This window comes from Podarcis gaigeae (assembly GCF_964106915.1).
Source record: "Podarcis gaigeae genome assembly, chromosome: 11".
NCBI classification, from domain to species: domain Eukaryota; kingdom Metazoa; phylum Chordata; class Lepidosauria; order Squamata; family Lacertidae; genus Podarcis; species Podarcis gaigeae.
The window spans coordinates 47,363,411-47,385,569 of record NC_139687.1 but is presented as its reverse complement, the minus strand read 5'-3'; the positions used below and the strand labels follow the sequence as shown (position 1 = coordinate 47,385,569).

Sequence of the window (22,159 nt, the reverse complement as noted above, 5' to 3'; positions counted from 1 at the left end):
CCAGCCCATAAATCGTCCATGGACAGATTTTTATAGGGAGACCCGATATGCAAGAAAGAGTGAGAAAAGGTGTCTCTCTTCGGCTGATAGCTTTCAAATTTAAGCCACGGCTGCTTTACTCTGTTCTCTTTCCCATTCTTGTGAATGACACCTGGAGCAGAATGTTCTTTGTCAAAGCTGGTGCAAAACAGAACACAGCAAGGGCCAGGCTATTCTTGCTGTGTAAATAGCATTGGCACAGAGTGTCCCAGTTTTATTGGCCATCTAGGTTAACCAAGTAGGACTCCAGTTCTGCCTCACCATCTGTGGGAAAGGAAGGAGACATGCAGCATTGCCAGGGCAAAAGACAGTGGAGGATAGTAATTTCATTTTTCCGAGTTCTGCTTATGTAGCCAAAATGGCACCTTCCCCACCCCACACTCAAGGGAGAGGTTTTTAGCCCAGTTGAAGGAACATGAGACCTACAGAAGTACAGGAGATTGCAATAAAGAATTATCAGGAGAACCTCCTTCTCAACCACCCAATGAGGACTGAGTGCTGTGCAATACTGACTGTTCTGGGAGGGCAGAAAACCAGTGGAGAGGGGGAGTGGAATGGAATATTTTAAGGAGGCCGGGTGCAAGCCAGCTAGCCATGAATCAGAGCATCCTGGACTGCAAAATCTTATGGCAGGTACCACTTCATTACTAAGAATATTTATGCTACTTGGGGAGGTGGTTCTCATAATTGTGATTATTTTCTTGCGGTTTGGCTGATTGTGCTGTGTTTCTACTTTTCTTATATTTTATTGATTGCAATCAACGCTTATTCTTTTCTCTATCTCTGCAAGTTGTTTTGAAGCTTTGGTGTAAGGGGATAAATGAATTGAATTAATAATAATAATAAATACTAACCACGTCAAGATAATTGCAGTATCAAATCAAAAGAGATTAAGGGATCTCCTCCAGATTCCAAAAAGATGCAGTTGTCCTTATTTAGGTGGACTAACTGGACTGTCAACTGGGAAAATGTAAATAAGGTTCTGGGTTTTGTTATCTGGACAAGAATTCCCCAATGCTGCTGCTGCTGATAATAATTATTATAATAATTATTTTATTATTTATATGCTATCCATCTGACTGGGTTGCCCCAGCCACTCTGGACAGCTTGCAGCAAAGTATAGGTACACCATAAAACATCAAACAATAAAAACTTCCTTACACAGGCCTGTCTTCAATGTTGACTTTTCCATATGTAGTTGGTACATTTTAGACAGTGCTTAATTGCTGTCAATGATGGCACTTTACTAGTAAGCCTCAGTGAAATGTACTAATGCAGTGATATGGTTGAGTTGTAAGTATTTATACTGGCTTATGTCAGCATCTGTGTGGCATTAAACCTGTTTAATCATTGTAGTTGCCCAGGACGTGTATTTGCTTAAAGAAAGAAAGAAAAAAGAAAGTGGTAGACATTTGCTTTTAATTATTGGCAAAAGACACACTAAGGCCAGTGTCCAAGCATGATTCCTCTGGCTTGGTACAAACTTGTGAGATGGACCACTTTTGTCCCTGGGATCCTGTGTCAGAAAAACTGGAAAATCAGTTGCTGATGTTGTTTAAACCCCTTGTGTTTCTGGCCACCTGATTTGTATTTATAGACAAACCCTGGCAGTATGGCATGTTTTGTATATTCATCATACACAATGCCCTTTGGGTGCTGTTTCCTGACCTTAGGATCTAGTGTCAATTCTTCTGTGCCCCTTGGAGACCAGAGGTCTATAACATTTGCTCACATACATACCCATGAATCCTGTTAGCAACGGTGGCTCTAATCTGCCCTCAAGTCTCATTGTCCCTAATGCTTATAGCGCTTGTTCCTCCATCTTGCTACTGGTCAGCTTCAACATCCCTTTGGTTTCTTCTGCTTATGCAGAGAAAATGGCCGGTGAAACTATAGGGATTTGTAATCTTTCAGAGAGCACATAAGGGGGAACACATTTTCTCTCGCCGTCCTCTTCCTTTGCTTGTTCTGACATTGCTCTTGATTTTGGTTCTAACGGGGTGTTGTTGGTTATTTTGGAGACCTGGGCACCCCATATAGATACAGGAAAACACATTTGAATATCCTCATGCATCACCTACAATTTGGCCTCATTTTAATGGGGTTGTAGTCTCACCCATCTCCCCAAACCTAGTAAAGTGTACCCACACTAGTCCTTGCTCGATCCCTGCATGTGGGTGGATGCATGTGCACAAGGACTTTCGCATGTTTTCGTTTCGTACAGAATTGCGCTTCCCCTTGCCTTCTGCACTTCTTCAGATGGTTTGCTGGATGCAGAACCCACATTTAATCTCAAACTGCAATAAGGAACTCCTTTTTTTAAAAAAAAATTAATCATGCATGCGTGTTTTTCTCCCATGTACAAAGGAGGGCAGGGTAGGATTTGTGCATTTTCAGTTGCTGAATTTTGTGACAGAAGCATGTTGCCATGCACAGCCCAAAAAGCAATGGCTACCAAAATAGCTTTGTCTACACAACTACCTAAAAACAAAGAAATTTTTTATTCCTTTTCATCTGGTCACTTCTCCCTCTCCCCTCCCTCCCCCTCCCCCTCTCCCTATCTTTTTTTTTGGATTTCTTTTTAAAGAAATAAAAATAATAGTTAGTGGTGGTAACGCCAGTGTGGCTCACTTTTGCAATGGGGCAGGGGCACAGCCCACTTGTAGACCGTGTCCCAGCCACTGTAGACCAGTCTTCTTCCATAATTATCTATCTATCTATTTATTTATTTAGAAAATGTATTGGCCGTCTTTTACACTATAAACAGCACTCACTCACAAAAATTAAAAGAGTAATACAAATTTACCTACAAAAAAATTGTGTTTGTGTTTTTGTGTGTGTGTGTGTGTGTGTGTGTGTGTGTGTGTGCAATAAGAAGACAGCAACCTAGAGCAGTGTTTCCCAACCTTGGGCCTCCAGCTGTTTTTGGACTACAACTCCCATCATCCCTAGCTAGCAAGACCAGTGGTCAGGGATGATGGGAATTGTAGTTCAAAAACAGCTGGAGGCCCAAGGTTGGGAAACACCGGCCTAGAGAGCTCATAAAACACAATTTACAATATTAATATTACCTAGGGATGTATCCATCATTAGTCCTGTGCAAAATAGACCCATTGAAATTAATGGCCACAGCTAACAATTTCAGTGCATCTACTCTGACTAAAACTTGGTTGGGCACAACCGTTAGTGTTAAAAGTATGGGTTTTGCATTTGGCTGACATGCATAAACATCATAAAAATGCACAATTCCTCCAGCTGCCAAAGGTTTCTTCTTCCATAGTATGGTGTGTGTCTGTTTCCTGTTTAATAAAAGAAAGAAAGCCTTCCTGAGCACAGAGTTAAATATGCAGTGATTTGTCTGGATTGTGGCTCCTATCTGCAAATGGTGCATCCTTAATCCTTGTACAAATATTGTTTTGGAAGGGATTATTACAATGCACCTATAATTGTTCTTTTGTGGCTGTGAGGTGGAACCTGCAGGCCAGTCGCACAGTTATATACCTACTGCTATATGGATTGAATGTCTCATATTTTGATTTCATTTCAAATAGCTAGAAACGGTTGGCTCTTCTTTTGGCTGAAGACATACTTTGAATGAACTCTTTTCTTGTGTGGCTGGTTTCAAGGTGGAAGAAGGCTGTGCAGTGAACTGAGAGGGATTTGGGAACAGATGAGATTTTAGGGCTAGAGGCAAACAAAACCCTGGCACATCACAAAAATAATGTGTTTCCTCTCCAGGGACAGTAGCAGACACGTTGCTTAGGGCCCTACGAGGACCTATTTCCATTTTATATCTTTTTAAAATGTGGCTGTGTGAAACTGGGAACTTTATTTTTCAACAAAGTGTATTTAAATTAATGAATAACAAGAGTAGTGGTGATTATGCTATTGATAATAGTGTGTGTATGCTATTGATAATAGTGTGGGACGCGGGTGGCGCTGTGGGTTAAACCACAGAACCTAGGACTTGCTGATCAGAAGGTCGGTGGTTCGAATCCCCATGACGGGGTGAGAGAACGTCAAAGTGCAAGTAGATCAATAGGTACCGCTTCAGCGGGAAGGTAAATGGCGTTTCCTTTCGCTGCTCTGGTTCACCAGAAGCAGCTTAGTCATGCTGGCCACATGACCCGGAAGCTGTACGCCGGCTCCCTCGGCCAATAAAGCGAGATGAGCGCCGCAACCCCAGAGTTGGCCACGACTGGACCTAATAGTCAGGCGTCCCTTTACCCTTTACCTTTAATGGTGTGTACACACACACACACACACACACACACACACACATTTCCCAATTCCTTTTAAACCTTAAAATCTCTTAAGCTTGGACATATAGTTTAGATTTGCCCTCTAAAAACTGGAATAAATCTGGGTGGGTGTTTGTTCAAGCTTGAGTTAAGTAAGGCACGCGTTCTATAATGTGGCAGTATGATCAAGTGTTGTCAAAAATATGCCTTTCTCTTCTTAGCCTGTAGCAACTCTCGCCATTGCTTTTGACATCCCTTCTGTTTACCCTCATTCCAAAGCTCTTCCGCATTTGGGGTCAATTCACTGGAGACTCCAGATCCTGTGGAGATCTTATAGAGACAATATTTGGCTTTTGAGAATATAAATGTTGATAATTAACCATTTGGATTCTTGCCTTTGTGCTTCAGGCGACAATCCTGAAGCTACTCCTGCCAAAGTAGGATCTGTTTCAGGAATGTAGCCTTAGGAGCTCTCTTGATCTTCCAGGCTCTCAAGGTCTTTCTACACAAAGCATGCTCTAAATTCATTGTGCAGTAAGCCATCCAGTCTGGTGATACAGCACCAACCATGCCCTGCTCAGATGTAAAGGAGGCAAGTGATAGTTATACTGCTGTTTGACCCCCCACTTTTTCATAAACTTATACCAGCACAGTGGGGAGGATGTACACCCTGCCATTAACTTTAAAAGGAAGAGGATTGTCATTTGATTTAAATAATTTTTAGTTGCTTAATCACATGCCTGCTGACTGGTTAAATTTAAATGAATGTTCTTTTGGGGATATTGAAAAAAGTGTTGTTGGTGCTGTCTGTCTGAGAATTCCTGGATGACAGGATTCATGTTTGGGGCAAGTCCTCTTTGGTGAGAGAACTCCAGCAGAGATTTAGAGTCACTAAATATGCAGCAAAATAAAGCATGGAAATATAGGCTGTTAGACCTTTAAAATAGGCCCTTTTAAGTGAGTTCCAAAATTACCCTCTTCCCCCAACATAGGAAAAACCCACATGTTCGGCAAATTGAAAATTGGTTTACCTACAGACTCTTCAAAGGTCATGTTCGTGTGCTTTTCCATGCATTAGTCAGAAAAGTTGCACAGGCAGTAAAACTTAGCTTAGTTACAAAGTGATGAAAGTTCCTAGATCAGTGGTACAGGAATTCAGTAGTAGCTGCTTGAGCTTGTGGTTGAGCACGAGCAACCAGCTTCAACCTTTTCACATGCTAAACTTCTCAGGTAGACTTGGGTTACAACAATAAGCTTGATTACCCCTTTCCTCGCAAGGTAAGCGCACACTAAGAGGATGATCTTCAGACCATCCTAAATATCTTCACAGAGACTTATAAAAAGCTTGGCCTATCGCTCAACATCCAAAAAACCAAAGTTCTACACCAACAAGCACAAAACAACCCCTCTGCAGTGCCACAAATCCAATTCAATGGTGCAGTGTTGGAAAGCATCAATCACTTCTTCTACCTGAGCAGTTATCTTTCCACAAGGGCTGACATTGATGCTGAAATCCAGCATCGCCTGAGCTCTGCGAGTGCAGCTTTTTCCCAACTGAAGCACAGAATGTTTGAGGACCAGGACATTCGCAGGGAAATCAAAATGCTTGTTTACAAAGCTATTGTACCACCAACCATACTGTATGCTTGTGAAACATGGACCACTTATCAATGCCAACTACAACTCCTTGAAAGATTCCATCAACGGTATCTCCAAAAAAGTTTACATATCACTTAGGAAGACAGACAAACTAATGACAGTGTATTGGAAGAAGCAAAGATCACCAGTGTCAAAGCAATGATTCTTCAACGTCAACTTCATTAGACTGGTCATGTTGTTTGGATGTCTGATTATCATCTTCCAAACCAACTACTCTGTTATGAACTGGTGGTCAACAAAAGAGGTTTAAAGACTCTCTCAAGTCAAATCTTTAAAAATGTAGTATAAACACCGACAACTGAGAAACATTGGCCTGTCAGTGCTCCAATTGGAAAACAGCCTTTACCAAAGGTGTCATAGGCTTTGATGACGCTTGTACTCAGGACGAAAGGGAGAAACGTGCTAAGAGGAAGGCACGCTTGGCAAACCCTCACCATGATCAACTCCCGCCCGGAAACCTATGTCCAAACTGTGGAATGACTTGTGAATCCACAATTGTCCTCCGCAGTCACTTACAGACTCCCTGTTAAGACTGTCAAAACAAAAAAAATCCTTCCAGTAGCACCTTAAAGACCAACTAAGTCAGTTCTTGGTATGAGCTTTCGTGTGCATGCACACTTCTTCAGATACACTGAAACAGAAGTTTCCAGACCCTTCTATATAGTGAGAAGGGTATATAGAACCTTCTATATAGAAGGGTCTGGAAACTTCTGTTTCAGTGTATCTGAAGAAGTGTGCATGCACACGAAAGCTCATACCAAGAACTGACTTAGTTGGTCTTTAAGGTGCTACTGGAAGGATTTTTTTTGTTTTGACTATGGCAGACCAACACGGCTACCTATCTGTTAAGACTGTGTTCATGGAAGACAATCTTACTCAGTTACGAGTGGAAGAAGAAGGAAGGGAACGTTATATCGCTAAGCCTGACACAACAGCTTACTCTATGGTATTATCCCCTTCATGCATTAATTTGACTTAATCATGTTGTTTAAACAAGAATTTACAACTTAATGAACCAATGGTGCTGCTCATTGTTAAAAAGAAATATCATATTTCATATTTCCTTCTTCTTTTTCCATTGCAATAACACCATAATTAAATAATGGTAAATAATTTCTCTCTTTATGTAAAATAATTGATTTCACTAGGTTAGCATCTACTTTGGGTTGTAATCTGGTATTTATGTACACAAACCACTGACCCAAAAGAAAAGAAAAAAGTATACAGTACTGCAGAATGTTATTCTTCTATTGCCTTCACCCCCTTGGTGGAGTTCTTGATTTCTGCTCATTGTTAGCATAATTGCCTGTGATGTTGAGTTATAAGATGGCAGCATATGGGGCTGAAAAAACAAATTGCTAATGCCTACATTTGTTGGCTTACAGAATTCCTTTTGAGAGCTTTCTGTTATCGCCTATGGTAATGGCTGTTTCATGTTAGCCTCAGTCAAAAGTTCTGATCTGGGTGGTGATAATTCTAAACCCAGATGAACAGCAAAACTATTTACAGCCTTAACTAATTGGGATCTTTAGAAGCCATCCTGTTTTTTCAGTGATTCACTCTTACTTTCTCTGCCTCATGCAAAGCTATATCTGAGTAACTTCCCACTGTTGATGGTAACCAGAGCTGAACTTCCGGTATCAAACTTCCCCTTTGATCGAAGCTTAATGTACCCCTTATAGAGATGACTTACATCCTATTTTTCTTATCCAGAAGATTCGTTTTAAATATGTTGACCTCTCCTGCATCCCTTTACCCAAAATGGAATCACTGCATCTCTTTGGTCTCTCCTACTTTCTGGGAGACATTAGCCAAATTTCATGTATTTTGCAGCAATAATAATAATAATAAACCAATAGATTTCAGGAGTGCTGATTTATAGATTGAGAATGCGTGCTTTTTTCCTATATGGAGTGTTTCTGGCAAAGCAGACAGTGCCCTTTAGTAATTTGTCTCATATAGCAAATAGTGCCAAACACAAGTATATCAAAGGATTTGGTTGATCAGATTTGATGACTAGGTGAATAAAATTGGAGTAGAAGAGAGCTATATCAAACTAAAAGTTGAGCTATAAAAAGGATACAAAAGTTCCGCTTCAACAGTAAATCTTTGAAGGCTAAAAATATGAAAATTGCTGTAATACATAAAAGAATGGCAGCATGTAGTGTGTCAGAAAGTATTTGAAATCTTAAATGCAAGTCATATTTATGGTTGTTTCTGCCATCTGGTGACCCCTTCCATTATATTCTGTAAACCTTGCTGCTGGGTGAGTCAATATCTTCACTGGTATGAAAATTGGGTTGGTCATAAAAGGGCAAAGTTAGAATATACATTACACTTAGTCAAATAAAACATTAGTGCAGCAGTCCAGATGTTGTGGAACAACAGCTCCCATCAGCCCTAGCAATCGTGGCCAGTGGCCGGTGGCGGTGTGGGTTTCAATTTAGCAACCTCTGGTGGACCAAAGATTCCCCACACTTGCATCAATGAATGGGAGATTGTGTTTGGCAACAATAAATATTTCAGGAGTCTGAAATGTCTGTAACATTTTTATCATTTTGCACCTGCAGACCATGCCAAGAATAATAAAGAGTATCCTTTAATTATATACAGAAGCTCATTTGCCTCTTATGTTAACATTGGGGTAGTCTTTGTACATGTCAAAGGATCAGTGTAGCTTGTCGAATGGGAATTCGCAGTTAGTTGCAGCTTCTGTAACCCCAGATGTATATTTTGGCCTATTTGCATGTTGTATTAAACTCATGGTGGGGAATCTATTATAGCCCAAGAGCCAAATTTGCTCACGGGCAACTCTCTACTTTATACTTATTCCATCTTTTTCTTAGTGTTTCAAGGCAACTTAACAGCTAGCACCATTGTATCGGTTGAAAAGAGATTGGAGGGGCAGTTGCCCATCCAGCTCAAACCTTAAGCCACACTGGTGAAAGATTGAGTTCTGGTGATCAACTAAAAATGTTTTATCACTAGTTCTTCTAATTTTAAAGATGCACTCCATGCAGTTCTCATAAAGCATGGCACATTTGTGAGTTTCAGTTAATTACTTACTTTGTTTAAGGCATTCCTTAGAAGTTTTATTGACTATTTCTCTGTAGTTGTCACCACTCCATTAAACTTTATGACTCTTTTTGGTGTAATAAAACTAATTAGCTATATAAAACAAGCGAGTGGATCCTGTTCCGTAAAGTCTTCTCATAAATAACCGTCCTTTTAAAGCCTCTTAAGGCGTCTCTGCTCTGTGTGTTTTTCTTCAGATAAATGTGAAGAATTGACAAATACATTTTGTCATCCTTATCTCCTAAGAATTCCTCTATCCAAAGCCTATGAAACTCTGCACTTGAATGTTTGTGGGAGCTGTTAAATGAACTGATGGTGTTGAATGTTTGTGGCTGCCTTAGAAGTTCCCCATTTTGAGACCATATTGAATGCTGCCTTACTCAACTGAAGTTCATAACCAGTGTGGCCCATATGCTAACAAAGCCTGTTGCAGTGTTTGGGGGACTTTGGAAGTCCACAGTTGTGCAGGAGGTGTAATCCCAAGGCAGCTTTGGTCCAGTTTTTGAAAGGGCTCTTCTAGCATGGAAAGATGCAACATCATGGACATATCCCATTTGGACCACTATCTAACACGCATCTCCTTTATCTTCAGCTTGTGCAGAAGGTGCTGAGTTAATTTGGGGGGCTAGTAGTAAACAAGTGTCAGATATGTTTCACCAATTGTCTGATTTGGCTGCCTTGTTCAAAGACTAAAACTGGGTTAGGCATTATACTGTTAAGATTATTCTTAAGCAGTGGTTCTGATTTACTGTAACTGTTGAGGTTGTCTCCTTGGATGGAATATCTTACTGCTGTTCTGTTCTGTTTTTGTTTTTTCTTAACCTGTTTTGCATATGGTTAGGAATGGGTTTTTCTTTTCTAATATGGTTCAAATTAGCTTAATTTCAATCAGATGCATCATTTTTGGGTATGTCGTTTACTCAGAGTATCTATTGCCAGACAAGTATGGAAAGCTCCTCTGGCGTTGACTGTAGTTCCAGGGTATTTATTCCTTCTGTCCTGAGTGCAGAGCAGCATCCTGCAAGTGGGTTTAAAAAATGGGTTGTTGTTTTTTTTAAAAAAACAACAAATGAATATTGGAAGACCATTTCATAAAAAAATCTCACTACTTTGGGGCAGTTAGGGAACATCTCCCATTGATTCTTTTGTGGTATTTGAAAAGGAACGTGTAGACTGAAACGTCAGATCTCTGAAAACCAAATGCTAAAATACAGCAGCTTTCCAAACTGAAGAGTGCTTGGAGCGAATTGTAATACATTGTATAGTGGTTAGTGTCGGACTAGGACCTGAGAAACCATGACTCAACCTTGAAGCTCATTTCTCAGCCTGACCTACCTCAAAGGGTTCTTGTGGAGATAAGATGAGATGGGGAGAACCACGTACAGTGGCACCTCAGGTTACATATGCTTCAGGTTACAGACTCCACTAAGCCAGAAATAGTGCTTCAGGTTAAGAACTTTGCTTCAGGATAAGAACAGAAATTACGCTCTGGCGGTGCGGCGGCAGCAGGAGGCCCCATTAGCCAAAGTGTGTTTCAGGTTAAGAACAGTTTCAGGTTAAGTACGGACCTCCGGAACGAATTAAGTACTTAACCCGAGGTACCACTGTATATTATCTTGAGCTCCTTGGAGAAAAAGTAGAATAGGAATGTGAGAAATAAATAGTGCGGCCTGCGTTGTTTGTGACTTGCATCACACCATTTACTATTCACCCATTTGCATTCTAGCACTTTTCACCTTGCTGTGATACACTCCAACCAGCTCCCAGGAATCTTCTGTGACCTTGTCCCTAGCACCATCTCCTGTCTATTTCCCAATTACAGAGGTGTTTCAGTTGGCTTACAGTTTTCCATCTCATTATGTTTAGTTGTATGTGGGCTTGATTAAATTTATGTTGGGGTGGGTGGGAGGAGAGTCACACTTTGGCAGTGAGAAAATAAAGCTCCATAAATCCAGGGCATACTGGACATATGTATTTTTATTGTGTCTCTTTTATACATTACAGTATGCAGAGTATGCTACATGGGTAATGGGTCTTTGTAAAATCAAAAGAAACACAAATTTGAAGAGCTTAAAACTGAACTCAGTAAGAGAGTCAGCTGTTTCCAGAAATTATTTACATTCTCTGATCATGAATATGTCCCCATTACCTTCCAAGAGAGCATTTCAATCCCTTTTAAAATTGCTTTGAATCACTCTTTGGCAATAAGAAGCATTTCACAAAATCTGTTTTGCAGATGTGGAATCTACCGCTTTTAAAAAGCCAGTTACACGTAAAATGGGTTTGCATTGTGGATTACGTGTCAGCCCTTCCAGCTGAAGAGTAATTTTGTAGATCTTCAGACTTTTCAATGTGAGTTTTTGTTTTCAGTCCGTGACACAGGCGCAAAATTGAATTTAAATTCCCCTGTGTTTCGATGACTGCCTTCAATCGAATGTGTGATTAATTTTGGCATATTTTTCTGATGTTTACTTTTCAGCAATGCGGGCATCACCCCCATGCCTCATTTTCTTTTGAGCAGTGCATGAGCTTTATTAATTCCTTTACTAATCCTCTTTACAAAACAACAGACTCCAGCGGTTTGGCCTTCGTCCGTTCAGTAACAAATTTATTCTGCTTTATTTATTTCTAGTTTTACTGCATTCTGCTTGTTCATTTATTTGATATGTTTATATACCACTTGTCCATCATGGAACTGAAGGTGATGTGCATGGGGTTCGCAGGAGAAGACCCAGGCTGCTTTAGCCTCAGGAAGGTAGTTGCATTCTGTCAAAGTTTAAGGAGAGAAGCATCAGCTGTACACTAAGAGAAATGAGCGTGGGCAGGGCAGTGTGTTAAATGTATGAGAAAGCAAAGGTGGGTGTGGGGGTGCTGCACCCTCAGACCCTATTTTTTACCTTCCTCAGTCCCATCCTTATAACTGTTGGTCACCATGGGGATATTGTCTGGAAGTGTAGATCATGAGCATTGGCCCCATGCTCACAGCATCTGCAAGGCAGCTGATTACAGAAGGGATCTGCAAATTAACCAGCAGAACTTGCTGGTCAGGACCTCCTTGGGCTGAGGAATCAGATGGCCTTGGGAAGCCAGTGATGCTCTTCTTCTGGCTGATAATTGTATGGCTGAAGTAAGCCTTTGAGGGCTTTCTTCTCTTCCCTTAAGCTGGTTCTTCTTTCATTTATCTTATGCCTGCTGTGCTGGCTTGGTTTGTATCTTCTTCATGCTTTTTGAAGTGCCCCCCATACCCATAACTTCCTCTGGACCCTGAGTGAGAGGCAAGAAAGGGAAAATCTCCCAGGTTAAGAGACTGGGAGATGAAAGGAAAGTTCCCAGGTGAGAGCTGGAAGGGCCTGCCTCCTGTGTGGGACAAGGGTTACCTTTGAGAGAGGACTCTGCATTTTCTTTTCCCTTTCCCTTTCTCTATTTTGTTTTTATTTAGATTAGCTACTTTTATTTTATTGTGTTGTGAAAGATCTTTGATAAAATCTTAGGAGAAGAAAGAAAGAAAGAAAGAAAGAAAGAAAGAAAGAAACTTCCTCCATAGACCAATAGGTATGGATGTAACTCCCAGTGATACTCCTGTAGCTTCCAGGAGTAATAGGCATTGCCTGTTGGTATGTCAAAACAATAGCTTTTGTCATTGACTGGAAGATCCATCATTAATGGCTACATTTTTCAGGATGCCCATATATGCAATGCATAGTAGTTGCGCGTCATGTACAGATTATGAAGGGCTGAAATGCATATACTGTATGGGTTGCCAGAGGCTTTTCTGTTTGGCCAGCCCAAATAATTCTTGGCATCTAACTATATACAGTTTGTGTGCCTCATAACTTGTATGAATTTGCTAGTGTATGGTCCAGCTGTTGCGTATGCCCAATTTTGTTTTGCGAAACCTACTAGAAATCCGACTCTTTGTCTTTGCTCAGACAGCCTTATCTTCTTGGTAGATGGCTGCCTTGATACAGTAGTAGCATTTGACTTGGCAAAATACCTGATAAACTGTATTCTTGGATCCCAAGTCTTGGTTGTGTAGTCTAAACAAATGAACTTTGTCCAACGTGCTCTTTGATTCATTTCTTTATAATTAATTATCTCCTCTCCCTGCCAAATATTGAAATGTTTTTATTCGTTGGATGCCAGAAGACATTTGAGTTAAAGTCTGGAAGAAATTCAGCATTCTGAAAGGATGGAAGTCTGTTGTGTATAGGAATATTTAGCCAGTCCACCTGTATTTATGTCCTTCTCCATTCCCATTCCTGCACTTTCAGCTGTTTTATGTATATCTAAGAAACAGTAAAATCTGGCGGTGGGGGTATGTCTATATATCTCTTCATAAAGCTTATATCTTGCCATTTGCCTAAGGTCCCAGAGTGGATTACAGCACTGAAAATATAAAACAGTGCACATAAAATAATAGAATATCAGCAATACAGTTATATCTGAGTGGTGTGTACACCTTTACTAACCTAGAGTTCTCAGGATATTTGGGGCCATAACTCCTATAATTCCCAACCATTATGTTAAAGTTCTTTATGAACTCATTGTCAAATATATGAACCCAGTATTGCTCCACAACTCTCCTGTTCAGTTCTCTCCATTCCCCACTGAAAGCAGCCTTTGTCCACATCCCTCCATCCATCCCCCACCCCAGTAACATTTTGCTGGATTCCTGGGCATGTTGAAAAGATAAGCAGCTAGCAGGCCCACCCATGCTGCCAAAATGGCAACTTGCCTGGCCATTAGGCCAGCGCAGATACTTTTCAGTGATTTTTTTAAAATCTAAATTGGCATTGGATGACTAGTTTGCGAGAAGGACAAATGAGCAGTAAGTGGTTTGAACTGAAGCCTGTGCTGCAGATGTGATGAAAAGCACCTCCTAAGGGTCACAGGCAAGACGCTACCCATGGGTAGCTATGCTTCACAATCCTCTAAGCTTTGCGCAGCTCCATCCTACTTATTTGTTTATTCATCTAATATTTCTGAGCCCTACCTTTTATGAAAATCTTCATTGCAAGACAGCTCACAAAAACAAATTAATAAATAATATCTGATGACGTACATTCCTTGGGTGTAACAATATTTATGCATGAAGATGTTGATCTGCATGAGAGTCAGTGTAGTGTAGTGGTTAAGGGCGGTGGACTCGTAATCTGGGGAACCGGGTTCACGTCTCTGCTCCTCTACATGCAGCTGCTGGGTGACCTTGGGCTAGTCACACTTCTCTGAAGTCTCTCAGCCCCACTCACCTCGCAGAGTGTTTGTTGTGGGGGGAGGAAGGGAAAGGAGAATGTTAGCCGCTTTGAGACTCCTTCAGGTAGTGATAAAGCAGGATATCAAATCCAAACTACTACTGCTACTCTTCTTCTTCTTCTTCTTCTTCTTCTTCTTCTTCTTCTTCTTCTATCGTTACGTACCCCCTTCATGTAAAACTAATGCATTACTAGGTCCTTGGGCAGTCTCTGTTTTCTGGTATGCAGCTCTGAGTATATCACTAAGTATATTTTCCCTGTTGGGGAAGGGGATAGCTTTTGGATATACCTTTCAGTGTATACTAGATTCCCTTTTCTTTCAGCAGCCTATCCAGATATAAAAGGTTGATGGATGGGTTTTGAGTTTGCAGCTGCTCTATAATAAGCACACCTGATTCATGGTGAGGTGGTTTGAACTGAAGCCTTGGCATTCTGTTGCAAATTCTTAAAGCAGTCACAGGGTGCTTCCAGATGTGCTGCTTACGCAGAGAAAATGCTGTTGTAACAACACACTTCCTGATGCAATTATGCCATCATTTTTCTAATCGCAAAACGCCTGGGAAGTTGCACTGGAAAGCGTGAGATAATAACCACTAGCTGGCATTGTTGAATGACCCTCATGTGAACATTTCAGCTGAGTTGTATAACCTCCACACAAGTTTTGTGTGAGCGGACCAACATGAATGCTCAACGAACAGCTGGTCTGGACACTCCCACAATCCATACTACTCATATAGCCTACCTCGGCAGCCAGTGAAGGACAGGTTGTTACAGGGCTTTTGGGTACATCTAAGGCCATCTTAAGGGACGCGGGTGGCGCTGTGGGTTAAACCACAGAGCCTAGGGCTTGCTGATCAGAAGGTTGGCGGTTCGAATCCCTGCGACGGGGTAAGCTCCCGTTGCTCGGTCCCTGCTCCTTCCAACCTAGCAGTTCAAAAGCACGTCAAAGTGCAAGTAGATAAATAGGTACTGCTCCGGTGGGAAGATAAACAGCGTTTCCGTGCGCTGCTCTGGTTTGCCAGAAGCGGCTTAGTCATGCTGGCCACATGACCCGGAAGCTGTACGCCGGCTCCCTCGGCCAATAAAGCGAGATGAGTGCCCCAACCCCAGAGTTGACCACGACTGGACCTGATGGTCAGGGGTCCCTTTACCTTTAAGGCCATCTTGCCCATCTGCGGAACTTCAGGTCCTCTGTTGGAGCAATCCATGGTGGGTGTGGTGACCCTTGAGAACTGTTGTACTACTCCCACCTTGTAGCAGCAAATATTCCCTGGGCAATCGCCAGGGCTACCTTGCTTACAATGCCTTATTCTCTGTGGGTCATTCTTCAGATTGAAGTGCCAACAGTGACCCAGAGAGCTCTTAGGAGTGCTGCCATCACTTGGATGCAGCTGTCTTAGGCAGCTGCTGCCATCTGGAACTAGTAGCTAGCTAGATACCAAAAGCACTAATCCGCTGCCCCTCCTGATCTGCTGCTTGCGACAAGGGAATTACCTGGGCTAATAGTTCGGGCAGCCTTAACCAGCTTGCCTTTATTTTTGTACTTGGTGGAATATGCCCTACCTTCTGTAGCACAGCAAAGCAGACCATCTAACCAGATCTGCTAGATCAGCACTGTTCAATTACAACAATGTTCTGTGTCTGCAGCAGGCCATTACAGCCTAATGAGGAATAATTGGTCAACTTTGCACTTAATCTCACAGGCATAGATTGATCACTGCAACATCAAACTAAGTAATTATTCAAGTTAGTGTAAACAGAGAAGAGGTGGGGGAGGGAGGCATTGTAGCCATTTTCACACACACTGAACACATGGAGAGGTGAGCAGGATTGCACCCACTGCCCCTGCTCTCAACTGCCACATGTTCAACTGGTGCTGTGAATAGATACGTTCTCTGCACTATTGTAAATGAATTTCTTAGTAACTTCCTTTCTTTGCAATTTTATTCTCCTCTTCTCTTAACATTACAGGCTGGGAGATGCATTGTTTTATTATGCACTCCTAGGTTTTCAGTATTAAGCATGCATTTAAAAGAATTACCGGTACATAAAACGACATTGCGGCTGTGGTTTGTTTGCATCATAAGGAAATTGGATTTTTCAAAACAACTAGGATTTATTTCACCTTTTAAACTGTTTGGCAAACCATTATTTTCTGTTGATCTCTTCCTTAGGACTGTGAGGACATGGGATGTTACCAATGACAAAAAGCACAAAGGTGTGTTTAAACCACGGTCAGCCCAAGGTAAACGGGTGATTCCCACAAGCTGCACCTACAGCAGAGATGGCAAACTCATTGCAGCTGGTTGCCAAGATGGGTCCATACAGATCTGGGATAGGAATATGAATGTAAGTGGCCATCTTTTTTCATACACCAACTGTGAAAATGGGAAGTGCTGAATGTGTAACCTGGTGAAATCCCTTAAGGCTTTTTTTCTGACTTAAAGTTATGCAGTCCCTTCCAACTATACCACCTTCATATATGCTGGCAAATAAATGTTATTGATTCAGGTGGCTATTCTTTTCAAGCAATATTAAATAAAATGATTTTTTTTTTTGGCGTTTTCCATCTTAACAATGGCCATTTCAAACATCCATTGCTGGCAAACGTTGGGGCTGTACACTCCCTCTCCCCTTCCCCATGCCCTGAAGATCTTCATGTGTTTCCAAACCAAGTTCTCCATTATGTCCGGAATGCGAAAATATTTTTTAAAACTTTGCTAACTAATCAGGATTTTAAGCCTCAAATGTGAAATTGCAGAACTAGAATGCATCTGCAGACTTGACTCTATGAAATTCAGACTTAACAGACTTAACTTTTTGTTGCTGTTTCTTCGTCCCCACTGCTATCATCACTAAAATTTGCTGGCTAAAACTAGTGGTTCCACCCCTAACCGCCAACTGAAGCAGGCTGGAACCCCTGTATTTCCTTGTGAAGTTGTGTACAATGATGCTGAAAAGACTCTGGTTGAAAATGCACTATGGATTAAATTACACAAGCAAAGATAGAGAGGGTGATTTTTTTCATTAAGGGGCATCTGCAGTAGCCTGACCATCAGATGATACTCTGGCCAAATGGCGCTGAAATTTCACATCTTTTCTGCTTATTCATAAACACCTGAAAAGGTGAACATGCACACCCCTGTACGGTGTCATTCCTAAGGCACACAGTTCATGCAGAGAAAGACATGAATAAGCAGACTATTAGGAATGCCGCTGTTAACTCTACACCAGGAAACTTAATATTTGAATACTGTCTGCATTTACATCAACAGCCACACAGGTGATGAAAGCCAGCCTCTGAAAAAAATTATTATTCTGTTGGAACAAGTTTACACTTGGAATAGCTTCCTTAAAGCTTCATGCCATTAAGAGGTTTTACTAGGTTTATAGTAGAAATAATAACAGAAATAAAAAGCTGGCAATCAAAAGTAGTCAGAATTTAGCTGGACTAACGTTATTGTAGGCTTGCGGCTGAATATTTATGATAATGTAACCCCTTTCACTTCCTGTACACATCCCTTTTTGAAACAGTATGAAAGATTGAATAGGTTGATATTGCCGTACTAAATTATGTGACGACAACATTGTTCTCCCAGATCACTTACTTTAACAGCCAGTGTTGTGGAGAAGCTTTGCCATACCTTCAAGGAGTTACTGTGTACACTTTTTATTATTTAAAGAGGAAGTATTCTTGCTTAAATATCAGGATCAAAAGGTTTGTTATAATAAATGAAACACAGTTAACCTGCAGACAGTGCAAGTAGTTGGGAAGTAGAGCACTGCTACAAGTCAAAGGGAAGGGTAATAGCCATGCTAAAGAGTCAGGGGTTGCCTCCTTGCTCATTTGAAATTTATGTACTGAGTTTTTAAAAAATTACTTTGAGCTTCTTTTTACAATCAAGCAAAATGAATTATTATTATTATTATTAAATTGAATTTATATACCGCCCTATACCCGGAAGTCTCAGGGCGGTTCACATAAAAAGATCACAGTATACAAAATAAAAATAAATGCAATAATGCAATAATACACCCCCCCAAGAGCCACATTTTAAAAGGATATTGGATGTTGATCAGGTCAACCAAAGGCCTGGTTAAAAAGGAACGTTTTTTGCCTGGCGCCCGAAGCTGTATAATGAAGGTGCCAGGCGAGCTTCCCTAAATGTCTAAAGTGGCAAACAATAATAAAACACAATAAAATAAAATAACGAAGCAAACTAATTTTTTTAAGTCATGCTCTTCAGTAACGCGTAGCCTACAAGTTGTAAAAAGCAAGGGAATGGTCTCACTCAATGATCAAGCACTGAGGAGAAGGCAACCTTGCTGACTTGTAGCCCATTACTAGGGCTTGAGTCATGCACCAGAAATATTTATTCTGTCGTAAAGCTTCACTGTTACAGAAAAGAGAGCATGGCTGGGAGGAGGGGGCTTACTGAAGCAGTCCTCACAGAGTGCCTTCCCCCGTTGCTCCATTTGCCACTGACGTCTGGCCCATCAGCCTGGAATAAATTCAAGACTTTCTTGAATTTTAATAAAGGAAGGATAATATGACATCAAGAGGAGATAACCAAGAAACTAACCAGAGTTCTGTTATATGTGTGCTTCTCTTCAAAGAAGAATGCCTCTTTCTCTGATAGTTCACATCCAGGTTTTCCATTGTGTCACAAAAACTTCATTAATTTTACTTCTGGTGCACAGAGAGCACAGTTGTGCGCATCCATAGTTTATGAACACATTTTGAATAACGAAATAATAAAGCGTATGTGAAAAGTTCGAACAGTCTCCACAGACTTCGCATTTTCATTTTCATTGAGTCATCGTCGTTTTTTGGAAACTTGATTCACCCATTTTTTACCCTTGTGTAAAATAATACCTGCTATGATGGGATAATGAGCTGCTTGTGCGTAAAAGCTTGATCCCGCTGGGGTTTGGCCGGTCATCCAAACCCAGGCACTAACGGAGCCCCCAAAAGCATGACTCCGTCAGTCGCTGGTAGAATCTGACAGTGGGCGTCTACGGAATTTACGCCAACATAAAAGCTGTTTGACGGACATGCGCTTTCGTGACTCTCTGCGTGACAGTTTCCGGCGAAGGGAGGGAATTCCTAAAGGGGGTCTAGTTACCTCTTCACTATTCTCACTAGAAGCGTCTGAGAGCCTCCCCTCCGCTGTAACTCCTGCACTCCCCCTGCTGGTTCCTGCTTCTGCTGCAGAGTCTCTCCTACTCTGCTGGAGCCTGTCCAGCACCTCTAACTCCGATGGCAGTTCCCTGACATCCACCTCCCCCCCAGGCCCCCCTTCACCCCCTCCCGCCTCCTCTCCCACTGGCGGTGAGGGCGGAAAGCCCCTGAAAGAGCAATCCTCGTCATCAGAGGATTCAAACACTTCTAGCCACGGCGTCCCGTCTCTCTCCCCGTCTTCTTCTTCTTCGTCGGAGGCAGCTTCCTCACCCACCCCTGACTCTGGGAACCCTTCAAACTCTCCCTCCTCATCGGTGGTCCCAAAGTGTTCCCTTCTAAATCGTGCCACGGGTTGCGGTTTTCTTGGGAAACGCTGATGAAATGTTTCTATTAAGATCTCGTCATTCACTACCTCTGCTGGCACCCAAGTGTTTTCCGACTCTACTTCCCCCTCCCATTCTACCAGATATTCCACCTGATTCCCCTTCCACCTGGAATCAATGATTCCTGCCACGTTCATGTCGCGCTCTCTCTCTTCTATCACGAGCGTTTGGGTGGCCTCTCTCTCACGCTCCCCCCACTCACGTCCCTCTCGGTACGGCGACAGTAATGACCTGTGAAATACTGGGTGTAATTTCATGTGACTGGGCAGTCTGAGTTTGAATGCTACTGGGTTGACCTGCTGTATGACCTCAAAGGGTCCCAATTTCTTGGGTCTCAATTTCTTACTCCCACCCTTGAACGGTAGTCCTTGGGTGGACAACCACACTCGGTCTCCCACCCTTATGATTTCACCTTCCCTCCTATTTCTGTCTGCTTGCTTCTTATATTCTTCCTTGGCTCTCTCTAAGTTAAGTTGAAGCTGACGGTGGATCGCTTCCATCTCTTCAAAAAAATGTTCCGCTGCCGGCACGCTCCACCTCTCCCCCCCCCCTCTCCTGGGAATGCCCGGGGATGGCACCCATAGTTTGCCAGGAAAGGACTCATCCCTGTGGACACATTCTCCGCGTTGTTGTAGGCAAATTCGGCCAGCGGTAGCTTATCTACCCAATCATTTTCTCTGTCCTTTACATAACACCTCAGGTATTGTTGCAAAATGCCGTTTGCCCTTTCCGCTTGCCCATTAGTTTCTGGGTGTCGGGCAGTGGAGAAATTGAGTTCTACTTGCAGTAAGCTCATAAGTTTCCTCCAGAACCTGGAAGTAAATTGTTTGCCTCTGTCACTGACCACCCTCAAGGGGGCGCCATGCAACCTGAAAATATGCTCTACAAACAACTTGGCGGTCTCCTCCGCTGTAACCGCATGTGAACAGGCTATAAAATGACACATTTTGGTTAATAGATCTACCACCACCATGACAGCTGTTTTGCCTTTGGATTTTGGCAGGTCCGTCATAAAATCTATGGATACTGCCTCCCAAGGCCTTTCTGGCGTGGGTAAGGGTTGTAATAGCCCCGCTGGCGCCACCCTCTCTCCTTTTGCTCGCTGACACCTGTCGCAACCCCTAACATATTCCCGCACGTCCTCCCTCACCTTGGGCCACCAAAACTCCCTGGTAACCAACCACATGGTTTTGTGCTGTCCAAAATGTCCCGCTGTGGGGCTGTCATGCAACTGCTTGAGTACTCTGCCCCTCAGTTCCCCATCTGGTATGTACAGTGCCCCTTTGTAATACAACACCCCGTTCTTTTCTTCAAATCCCCCTGTGTTCTCTTCTGTCCTCCTGAGTTCTCTGAGTTTCTCTTGGGCGTATTCATCGTTCTCCGTACCTTCCATCAGTTCCCTTTGCCCCACCAATGCCGCCCCACACACCCAGCGGTCTTCGGAGATTACATGCCTTGCCTCAGGCGCTCCCTCCCCCTCTAAGTACTCAGGTTTCCTGGAAAGGGCATCCGCTCTCACGTTCTCTGAACCTGGCACGTAACGAATCTCAAAGTGGAATTTGGAGAACTCCTGGGCCCATCGCACTTGTCTCTGGTTCAGGACACGGGCTGTTCTCCAATATTCCAGATTTTTGTGGTCAGTTCGGACTTGAACCTTGTGTTGCGCCCCAATCAGCAAGTGCCGCCATTTCCGGAATGCTTCATGAATGGCGAGCAGTTCTCTGTCGTACACTGTGTAGTTCCTCTCGGATTTGTTCAATTTCCGCGAAAAGAATGCACACGGTCTCCATTCCGACGTATCCTTTCCCGGCTGGAGAAGCACGGCCCCCACTGCTCGGTCTGACGCGTCAGTCTCCACTCTCATTGGTTGTTGTAGATCCACGTGCAGAAGCTGTTCTTCCGACGCAAACGCCTGCTTTAGGCGTTCGAACGCCCGCTGCGCTTCTTCCGTCCAAACAAATTTCTTTTTGCTACTAAGACAATCTGTGATGGGCGCGGTCAAATGGGCAAAGTTTTTGATGAACTTCCTATAGAAGTTTCCGAACCCCAGGAACCTTTGCACGTCCTTCTTGGTCTTTGGTGTTTTCCATTCCAGTACCGCTTGAACCTTGCTGGGATCCATGGCCAATCCCTTGTCAGACAACCGGTACCCCAGGAATTCCACCTCCCTAGTATGAAACTGACACTTCTCCAGTTTCACCCACAGCCGGTTTTCTCGCAGTTTGCTCAGTACCTCTCTTACATCTCGCACATGCTGCTCCTCATTCTCTGAGTACACCAGGACGTCATCTAAGAACGCTACGCAGTTCTTGTAGAGCAATGGCCCCA

At 42.6% G+C, this 22,159-nt stretch overlaps 1 protein-coding gene across 1 annotated transcript in view; it reads left to right on the top strand.

Annotated features, from left to right (window-relative positions):
- The window catches only part of WDR70 (WD repeat domain 70), a 130,012-nt gene that overhangs the window by 52,312 nt on the left and 55,541 nt on the right, over nt 1–22,159 (top strand). Inside the window, exon 10 of the mRNA XM_083703550.1 lies at nt 16,441–16,615. Coding sequence (XP_083559676.1) covers nt 16,441–16,615 — 175 coding nt within the window. The remainder of the gene's footprint in view (nt 1–16,440; nt 16,616–22,159) is intronic.